Genomic DNA, 11,339 nt, shown 5'->3' on the forward strand with positions numbered 1-11,339 from the left:
TTCAAATTTAACTGGGTAAACCTACTTGGTCTCAGACCTGTGGTCCTGTTCTGCTCCCTTATTTCTCCCTCTTGAAAGGAGAATGTCACTTTTATGCCTGTTTTGGAAGGAGACAACTTGTCTGATTTCACAGCTAAACAGCTGGAGAAGAATTTTGCCTCAGCATGAATCATACCTCTCTTCTCACCCACAGTTGAATTACATGATATTTAGATGGGAGTTTGAGATTTAGAGTTGATGATGGAATTGGTAAATACATTTTGGGGTTGGGGATGAACATATTTTCAGTAGAAAAAGAACATGAATTTGGGGGCAGGGCCATGGACAGAACACATGAGTTGAATTATGTCACATGTGGAAGTTCTAAGGATCAGTGCCTCAAGAATGTGAGTGTATTTTGGGGTGAAGCCTTTTGAAAGGGGATGGAGTTAAAAGGAGCCTATGATGTTGGGCTGTGATCCAGTCTGGCTGGTAGAGAGTTGAAATTTGGGCACAAGGGGAAACATGAAGGATGGCCATGGGTGAAGCCATGTGAGGACACAGCAAGAAGAAGGCCATCTGCAAACCAAGGAGTCTTAGGAAATACCAAATTTGCCAGCATTTCATCTTGAACATTTAGACCCCAGAACAAATGTGTTAAGTGACCCAATCTTTGGTATTCGTTATGGCATCATAAGCAACTAATTCACTGGGCAAAGCTTTCTAGTCATATCCTTGTGAACTATTTGCTTGTTCAAGAGTCAACTGTACTGGTAGTGTCCCCTGGTACCAAGAGAACACTCCAGTCTTTGCAAAAGTATGAACATTACAGCCTTGGCCCTGGGGGATTCTAAATAACTGAAATAATGAGGACTGATCCCTGGCAAATTTGACCGAAGATTTATGCTCAGTTAGTATAACATTCAGCTTTATTGTTTTATGTGTTTTTTGTGGGAGAGTTTTTATTTTCCACATTTAATAAATTGCGTTCACTCTGAAAGGAGATCAATATTCACAAACAAACCTTGGCTTCCCTTAAATATAGCACAGAAGAAAGGTTATAAAGAAATTATAGTATAATTATTTTGATACATTGTATTCTTAAAATCCTTGAGTCTGGGTATGGGTTTTCTCTTGCTTGTTTTGATTGTATTTTCTTTTGATAAACCGCAGATCTCATTATTGACCAATTTCATTTTCTCTCTTTTAGCAGGCACCAGAAAAATGAGTATGCAAATTAATTATATATTTTTATTTTTATTGTGCAAGAGAAATTTCTATATAAACAAATTTTCCTTTCCTGAAAGAAAGCTGAATGACCTTGAATAGAAATGCCTATATGATGTTTAGGTTATGATTACAGAGGCAGTTAGCACATATGAATTGTTTGGCAGATTTAGGCCCTTTATTATCAACATTATTATTCTTTTTGGCTCTGGAATATTCAGAACAGCCAGGAACAAGTAGAGGGTTAAACATGAATTATCCTTTCACCAAATAGCTTCAAGTTGTTCTTTTTCTAGCTTGAATTCCCAAGAATAGTTTTACAATTTTTTAATCAAAGTTTTCCATACTTCCAGATGCTTCTTTTTCTTCTTTTCCACATACTTGCTTACAGTGTCCTTTTCCCCATTCTGACCTTGCTCTTTTTAAAATCGTTTCTGAGTTTAGTAACTGAATTGGTAAGAGTTGTGGGCAAAGTTAGCACAGGTAGAATTAGTTTATGGGCCTAATTTTTAGTACAACACTTTGCAATATTCAGGTGATTGAGACTATGGTAAGAACTTCAGGTGAAGAAAATACATTTGCTACTGATGTCAATAAGCATGGATGTCTTTCCAGGAGGTATATTTTCATGATCTTTGAAGACTTTGTGAAATACAAATTCTCTCTTTGAGAGCACATAGGATCATTTCTCTATTGTGTACAATGAATTTGCAAAATAAACATTACTATATTAGTCATTGATGTGACTATTAAGAAAATATACACTTTCTTTACAAAATAGATCATGTTTGATAAATTAGATTATACTTGACTTCACAATAGATGGCTGTCATTTAAAGAAATCCCCATACTAGAACATGACATCACCATATCCTTCAATTTTCACTAATTTTTGAAAACTAGATTTTTGTATGTTCACTTATGTACAGTGAGGAAATTCATGATTTTTACCCTTGGTAGCTAGTAATGTAACATACTCAATGTACTTCAGAGAGTGGTCAGCACTTTCAAGTTTATTTGCTTGTGAGAACCCATCCATAAGTAGAAATACTTAAGACAGCTTTTGCAGTCTCTGGAAAGACTCTTAAAGGACTGACAAAACGGTACCTGGTGACACCTATATCCTTTAGTTTGATTTTTTTCCCCTCACTTGCCACATGTCACTGGTATTTTCAACTGCATTTTCATTTGTTTGTTTGTTTGTTTTTGCTTTGTGGTACTGGGAATTGAACTCCAGACCTTGGGCTTGCCATGCCAGTGTTTGTGCCACCGAGCTATATCCCGGGCCCTGCATTTTCTTATTCTACATTCAGACCTTTATTTCCCAGAAACTGACCACCTGTCATCCACATGTATCACAGCCATTAACTTAGGTGGGGATATTTTATTCAGTAAGCCTCTTCTTCATCCTTAGCTGCTCTTTTTACCCATTTTCTTCTCATTGTGCCTGTAACCCCAGAAGAGGACATGGGGGTTGCTTGACTCCCTGTTGGTAAATAACTTTACATCTCAAGTCTTTCAAAATAGTCTCACATATCTCACTGGTTTCACTTAGCTTTCACTGTTTCATGAGTTCTTTTAGTTTCTGCCTTTCCTAGCATCCAAAAGTGAGTCCATACTTGGCCATTTTTTCTTTAAGGAAAGAATGAACTTGAAGCTTAGGTCAGACAAAGCATATAGCAAAATTACTGTTGTTCCCTCAAAGCCTAGAGATTTCTTTTTATTTTAACGGCGATAAAATGTAAGTCAAAAGAAATAACTTGTCAGTGGGTAAGCTGCTGCTGTCAGAGCACTCTGACAGGGGAATATCTGTGGAAGGAAACAAAAAATTACAGTAGGACAGAATTTGCTGGACATAACCCTGTTTGTGTGTGGCTGATTGGGTTTTGGAGTGTGTGTGTGTGTGTGTGTGTGTGTGTGTACGTTGGCACTGGGGACTGATTGAACTGAGGGCTGTGCAAATGCTCACCAAGTGATTGCCATTAACTATATCCCCATCCTTTTCATTTTATATTGAAACAAAGTCTCACTATGTTTTCCAGGCTGGCCTCAAACTTGCGACTTTTCTGTCTCAGCCTCTCATTTAACAGAGATTGCAAGTATGTGCTGCTGTTCCAGGCATATTTGCATTTTCAATCAAGGAAAAGCTAGAGCTGCCTATCAGTGACTGCTAATGTGAGGTCTCCCAATCTGTTGTATCCATGGTGACACATTCAATTTTCTGTTACCCATATTTAATTTTATTAACAACTAAGATTTGCTTCAGCAAGTCTTGTGACAAAAAAAAAAAAAGACAAAGAAAAAAATAGTTTGCTTTTTACTTAAGCATCTGTTCCTAGTCCTAAAAACAGGCAACATGTTATCTGTTTCACTGCAGGCAAGGTCTAGGTTGTGTGTATTATGAAATGTGTCAAAGTGGGTCTGGAAGCCAAGTGCTTTAAACTTGATAGTATTTCCGTATGTTGTTGGTCCTGTCTTTTTAATCACTAAATTTCCCTTTCCAGTTGGCAAGTAATTTAAAGGTGGCTTTAGGTTATTCAGATCATAAGGCAAAAATGAAAAAAAAAAAAAAAAGGCAAACAAAAAATCTAAACCCACTAATAGGTTTAAACCAAACACAGATGTCTTATAGATATGAAAGGAAAATATCTAATATTGAGTGTTGGGCATTTTCCCACATTAAACGAAATATTATTATTTTTCTACCCTGTCTGGCTTGTAGAACACTTCATACTGAGCTTTAGTGGATGCTGTTTTCTTTCTTAATAAACTTCCTCCTCATCTGTAGGAACAAGAGATGCCTGCATTTCAGGATTTTCCTGGAATATATGAAGGAAAATTTATAGAAATTTTTCTTCTAAAGAAATACATGAAAATATTTTGATGTAAATTTTAGTTTTGGTCATTTTGTTTTAAAATAAATAATATGTGGAAATTTTGACTAACAGATGGACCCACTTCATAAACTGGATGATAACTCAAGAATTAAATTCTCTAAATATCCTTTCTTACTTATCTTCAGTTTTGTAATTTCATTTTGACTGGATTTCCTCTTCTGAACTCTAAATATACAATCTACAGCAAATTTATTGACACTTATTCAAGTTAAATATAAAAGTACACTGTTTCTGAGTCAAGTCTTTAAACTCTTTAAGATAATTTGGAAGAGTTTAATTCAACATGATTCTAAAGAAAATGAACAATGTATTTAACATACCATTATTCTCTAGTTAATGATAATTTTCCTTGTAATAAATTTTATTGACAAATTAGGATTATTTACCCTCATGATGGAAGTATGATATCATATCTGCTCTCTAGAACTCCTACTACCTTCACTAATCCTACAATATTTTTGTTACTCTTCAGAAAATCCTGAGTGAATGCCAAGTACTATTATATTCATTTTACAGATAGAAAATCTATAATCTCTAGAAAGAATTGATTCCCTAAGAAGTACAGATAGTGACTATGATGAAAAGTGGGCCTCCCCTTTCAACTACTTGCTATTCAAACCATTTATATGCATGGGTAGAATCCTATTCTTAAAGCCTACGATTTATATAAGTTGAATTATGTGTTTAGAATTCTTATTCTGTAAGAATATCCCGAATAATTCTGATAGAGCAAAACTTTGTCCTTACTTGTACAGTAAAATTTGTCAGGTATAATTTTTCCAAGTCTTTACTTTTTAAATGTATTTTTATTCTGATCTGTAAAAGGAAAGTATGCTATATCTCAATTGTACAATTTTTAAGGAAAAGAAAAACTAAGTGTCTCTGAAAGAAAGCTCTTTGAAACAACTTTGGCATGTTCTTTTCTCCCCCAGAGATCAGATTTCTTTCTCTTCATTGTGGTCTGGTAAGAGCAGGGAGTTTTGGATTAAGAAATATTGCTGGGGGGATAGGCAAGCTCTCTCCCTGATCCCAGTTCCAGGGAGGGTCTGAGTGGACCTGAAACTTAACAGCAAACCTTGTTGTCAAGCAGTAACTTGAAGCATCTTTTTACTCACAAGAATAAGCAAGACCAAGGACTCTGGAGCTGCTGTACATGTCATGCTGCCTCAGAATAGCTATATTGGAGAAGCCTGCAGATGTGGAGACAAGGGACAGGTGTCAAAATACCCTTTCCCTGGCAGAATTTTGGAGGTGTGTGAATATTTCTATTCTGGAAGAGGTTCTTACTATTAAACAGGAGAACCATGATTCAGAGACAAACCTTGAGTAATTCTGACAAACTGATAGAAGGTGGAATTTCATCTGCATTTCTGTTCTGGTGCATCTGTCTGGATGCTCAGCAAATAACTGACTTCTGTTTTAGACCTCAGTTTACCTGTGTTCAACAGGGATAAAGTAATGGGATTATTTCATGCAATCTCTGTGTGTGGGTGTGTGGACAAATATTATCGAGAAATACTAAACAATAGCAGTAAATATGGTATCCTTTGATCTAACATCAAGGAAAAAATTTCTTTATGTTTTTGTCCAGTGGGAAAAACACTTAGGCTTCATGCATGCTAGGCAGACACCCTCCATGGAAACGCAGCCATAGCCCAGAATACTAGCATTTTTTCATTAATAAACTGTCTTGATCTTTATTACTATCAAATGTTCTCAAAAAAATTGCTTTAGGGCAAGTTTTGTTCCAGGTGCTGAAGATACAAAGGTGAACTGTCTTGGTTACTTTTCTCTCATTGCTGGGACAAAATATCTGAAGCCCAAACTTAAGGAAGGAAAGGTTTATTTCACTTATAGTTCGTGGAGGTTTCCATCCATACTTGGCAGATTATAAGGCAGAGTGGCACATGGCAGAGAGCTACAGCTCATGGTGACAGAACACAGCAAAGCAGCAAGCACACACCAGGGCAGAATGGTCTCAAGCACCCTCTTCCTCTCTCTTACATATGCAAACTATCCACCCCAGGGCGAGTATAGCTCTCACACCCATAATCAAACTCTAAAAGCCTGCCTATGGCCGCATGAGGCTTTTGGGGGACACCCAGACACAAACCATAACATGAACAAAAACAGAAAGACCTGCACCAGATGATGCCCTCCTATCATGAGGATAGCAAGTTCAAGCGTAGCCTGGTCAACTTAGTAAGACCCTGTCTCAAATTTTTAAAAACTAAACAAAGGATTGAAGCTGTAACTCAATTTGAAGTTCTTGGGTTCAATCCCCACTACCATCACCAAAAATACATACATACATACATACATACATACATACATAAAAGGGAAGGGTATGCCCTCCTTGTTCTCACACAGCTTAGCTGACAAAAGTGTGGCTCAGATAGAAACCCAAATCTTCACAGTGGTATGTGTGTCATTACACACTAGTATGGTAATTCTGAAGGCGAGAATTGTGATTCTATGAGAGCCGTGACCAACAGGGATGACTTGGACCAAGGAGTCAAAGTAATTATTGGGCAGCTCCATAAAAGGAGTGAGAATCAAGCAGGTAAGGATGGTTAATAGCATCATAGACAGAAGTAGCTAGCTAAGAGACAGGAAAGGAAGGATAACATGAGAGGGACCAGGGACCAGTCACTTGGGGTCTTCAAAAATGTGGTTTTTCCTCTAAGAAATTTTAGAACCCAGTAAAGAGTGTTTTAGGCAGAAAAGCTCTTTTTGGCAATGGTTTCAAATGTCTTTGTTGAGTGGCAGAGCTGATGGGGGAGATTCTTGCAGTAGTCAGATAATGCTAATAATTTACATTGGACAAGATGAAGATACAGAGAAATGAATCACTTGAAACTTATGTTGGAAGTCTAGTTGGTGGAACCCAAGGACTGGTTGAAAATGAAAGGTTAGGACAGAGGGAAGGAGTCAAAAATAATTTCCACCTATGTGATTTTTTATATAATAGTTTTATTAAGGATGCTATTGGTATGACATAACATTCTCCATTGGTAAGCATGCAAACAATAAATTTTAGTGTATTCTTAGAATCAGACTGCCATCACCAGAGACTAATTTGAAAATATTTCCAATCGTTTCATTCACTGACCCTACCTATCCCCTCCCTGGCCTTAGGAAGCAGCTAGCCTACAAAGTTGCTTCTTTGTAGACATTTTATATAAATCACATGATACACATTTTTTGTTGACCTTCTTTCACTCAGCATGGTGTTTGAGATACATGTTCATGGCTGATGCCCCTATTAAAAAAAGGTAAATTAGCAAAAGAAAAGATACGAACTAATTTAATGTAAAGTTCACATAGTATAGAAGCCTTCACAGGGTAAGGAAGGCCTGAATAATGCTTGAACTTTTTTGTTTTTTGCTGGGTTTGACAAAAAAGCAGATTGTCATGGAGAAATAAGAGTAGAGAAAAGGAGGATAATCTGATGGTAATAAACTAGTGCAAATATAGCAAGGTCTGATGATATTCTGTGCTTTGTGTCTTGATTTCAGTCAGATATAAGGAGGGCTCCCTCTCAAGCTAAGGGTATTTTGACCTACTTTAGGGGAAGGTCAGGAAATCCATCCTAGATTTATCGATCTGCTTCAGGGGAAAGAAGGGGAAGGTGAGAATGGCTTTCTTACATCTGCTGTTTCCTGCCCCGGATGCCATGCTTTGGGATAGTGTCTCTGGGAACCTGTCATATCCAGGCTTTTGCCTGTCTCTCTAGTTTGGTACTTAGTAGAACCTTCTTGCAGAGAGGCAGTGCTAGAAATGAGACGGGGTTGGAAATGTCAGGATGATGAGGTAGGTTTTGGACATTTCACTGTGAGATGCCTTTTATACATCCAGTTTACAAGGGGTAAGTAAAGCTCTGAGCAGGGTAAAATGACAGATGGGAAAGCTGATGGTCTAGGCCTGGATCTGTGGAACTCTTACGCTTCAGTGGTTGAGCAAACCTGAGAAGCAGTGTCCATTGAGACAAAAGGAAAAGCAGGAGCAGAGTGAGGGAAATATTTCAAGAAAAAGCTAATTGTTGAATGTTTCTTTGTTAATCAGCTTTGGTGTCACTGAGACAATACTTGAAAAGTACAGTGTAAAGGAGGAGAGGTTTACTGTGGCTCATGGTTGAAGTCCATGGTCAGCTGACTTCCAAGCAGAAACATCCGGTGGAAGCACAAGGCCGAGGAAAGCGGCTTAGCTCATGGCGGCCAGGAAGCCGAAGAGGGGACTAGTGTTGGAGAGGCCGGGGCAAGGGAACAAACAGAGATCCCAGTGCCTGCCCCTGTGACCATCCACACCTACCCAGAAGCACATACCATCAAACCTCAGGTGGTCTCGGTGCCAATCAAGCAGAGCCTCAACCCTAACCGCCAGGGTCAAATGATACAGATAGATCCATTAAGTAAGAGGCTGGAATTTTCCACTGGAGTTACTGTCCTGGGGGGCACTGGTGATACTGGTGGGGAATGTGTGGATTGAAAACTTCTAGACTGGAGAGTAGCTTAGAAATTGGGCTAGAAAGGAATTAGCAATTGTGAATGTCAGCCACTGTTAAAAGAGGAGGCTAATGGACTGTAATCTGAATGTTCTTTTTAGAAACATCATAATAAATTCAATGTGACTCCGTATTAACCAGAAGACTTAGTACAGGGGAACCAAAAGGTATGCACAGGACAGAGAAGACAGAGATGAAGGTGGGCATCTCAGAGAAATAGGAGCTAAGGCACATGTGGAACAAGGAGGAATTGGAGAAGGAGAAGGAGGAAGAGGAAGGTCTTCATTGCACTGGAAAAGAAAATACAGGGTTAGATGGAGATGTGGGTAGGTTTGCATTTGGTTTTAGGCTGTCGTTTAGTCATATGATGTATTTGTGTTGACATTGCTGCCCTGTCCTCTAATGGTGGTTGGCAGGGCTGAGCCTTCACACATGAAGCCTTCAGCGAAGATGTGGTGAATTGTATAGAGGACCCACAAACATGACTTTATTGGCTCAAATTCATTATCATGAAAGAGACTGAATCACACCAGAAATTACTGTTTTCCAGAAATGACTGCATTTTCATGACATTCGTCCCTGTGGTCTTCTTTACCGTAGTGGAGCCTCTTGTCCAACCCTTGCTTTCAAGCCTGCAGCAAAGCCTTCTACCCCTTGAACCCCCCAATCCGTGCTTGGCAACCTCACATTCCTTCACTTTAGCCATGACAATTGATCTGCAAAGCAAGTTGAGAGAAGAGCTTGGGGATTGTTGGAGGGGAACAGCTTCAGAAAATGAAATGTTTCTCCCACTAAGAATAACCACCACCCCATAGGTGCAATTATGACCAGGGCAGGGATTTATTTCCTTTATTACCATCCTCCTGCCAGGTTGCAAGTCTGCACATTAACAAACAATCTGACCCGAGGCCTGATAAGCCTCTACATTAAGTCAATAATTGCACTTGTGAGGCAACTTGGCTTTAGTCATCCTTTGTGGAAGATTGAGTGTTTGTCTTGCTATCAGTTAGTTCTCTCTCTTAGAAGTTTATCTCTCTAATCTGTCTTAACTTACCTGACCAGGTGACAGAGAATTTCCCACCAAATACAACACATGTGATTAAAGGACTGCTCTGAGTTCGATTATTGGGCAAACTTTGTTCCCTGGGGTAAAGACTTTTAATCAAATGTTGTGAATATAGTTTAATTATATCTGTCCTGGCATCATTTACCCAGAGGAAGCATTATTTGAAAGCTCATTTAATCTCCCTTTGAAGGTTTTGGTTTTAATGTTGACAAGCTTCTGAGAAGAGTGCCTTGGTAGGCGGAATGGAGCAAGAGAGAAGCTACGGGAGTACTGCATGCTGACTCTGAGCTGCAGGGAAAAGGCCTGTCTTCTTCATTCTCAAGAAGGGCAATGAGAATATGTAGCATTTAATACCCTGCGTTGCTTCTCGGCTGTTACTCATTCACTGGAGTACTGAGTGATACTGGACGACATCTGTGTATCATACAGGCTGCAATGTTTCACTTTCTCATCTCACCCACCTTCCCAGTGTTTCCTTAATCCTTGTACAGGAGATGCAAAACGTCTGATATTCCAGTGGGATTTTGTACTGGTAAAAATATCAAACTGGAAATAAGTAAACATCTTGTACCACTCAAAAAATATTAAGGAGAAGATAACATTAAACAATAACCAAAACAAATGATCACTTTCACTTTTCATTTTAAGTCATTGATTTTTCAGTGAAATTAAGCCAGTCTTCTATTAATATTAATTTGTCTTTTAAGGAAATATCTTCCCTGCTTTTACTGATGATATTATTAGGCTTCTGAGGTGTTCAGTGGTTATATTCCTATCAAGCAGTGTGTACTGTACATGAACTGATATTGTAAATATTTCCTCAATGTTTCCCACTTTGTGGAACCCATTCTGGACATCCCTGCAATTTTTCTTTTCTGAACTTACTGTAACATTTCACATAAATCATATTCATGCTATTGTTAAAGAAAAAAATGATATTTATTAAAGTGTGATGAGGCAGATATTCTTCCGCACATTCATGACATGTAAGGGGACCAGTGCATCAGTGTCCTCTTTCAATGGGAAAGATTGCACTCAACTCCAAACACAGCACAAGGGACTGTGAATTTTTAGCCAACATAGGCTGGGGTCAGTGGAAGGAAAGTTACTCAAGAGAAACATCAGAGAAAAGGGGGATTCTGCCTTATACAACCTGGAAGGATTTTTGGTGGGGACAGGCCTAAGTGATCATGTAACTGGCAGGGTTCGTGAGCCTGAGTGGCCAGTAATAAGCACACAGCCCCTGGGGTATGGTGGGGACTAAGGAACCTGACCAGAGAGGGAGAATGATCAGAGAGTGAAGAAGGGGATTCTGGCCACTGTGACTTAGCAGGGTCTTTGTTAAAACGTGCTTTCACAAGGCAGTGCCGAGATGTGCCGCTGAGAAGGTGTAGAAGCCTGACTAAAGTTTGGCCAAGCGAGGATCTTTGCCACTGCTCACCATGTTTTGGCCCAGTAAGAATGCTCCCACCTTGCCTACTTTGCTGTGAGCACCATGAGGCCCGGTTGGCCTCACATTTATACAGAGGTTGGCCTGCTGTGGCTGCATCACTAGTGACTGATGACAGATTGAGTGCAGATCTGTGAATGAATGACCTAAAACGGAAGTTCAGTCCACAGTGGGGGTGGGGTGTATGAGGGTGATAGGTGTGCTCTTTTTAAAATG

At 39.0% G+C, this 11,339-nt stretch overlaps 1 protein-coding gene across 1 annotated transcript in view; it reads left to right on the plus strand.

Moving 5' to 3' along the window:
* The window catches only part of Unc5d (unc-5 netrin receptor D), a 380,937-nt gene that overhangs the window by 82,839 nt on the left and 286,759 nt on the right, over positions 1-11,339 (plus strand). Inside the window, exon 4 of the mRNA XM_013521490.1 lies at positions 6,546-6,666. Within this exon, the coding sequence (XP_013376944.1) occupies positions 6,546-6,666 (121 nt within the window). The remainder of the gene's footprint in view (positions 1-6,545; positions 6,667-11,339) is intronic.

This window comes from Chinchilla lanigera, unplaced genomic scaffold (genome assembly GCF_000276665.1).
Source record: "Chinchilla lanigera isolate Chin_1 unplaced genomic scaffold, ChiLan1.0 scaffold00062, whole genome shotgun sequence".
Classification (NCBI taxonomy): Eukaryota; Metazoa; Chordata; class Mammalia; order Rodentia; family Chinchillidae; genus Chinchilla; species Chinchilla lanigera.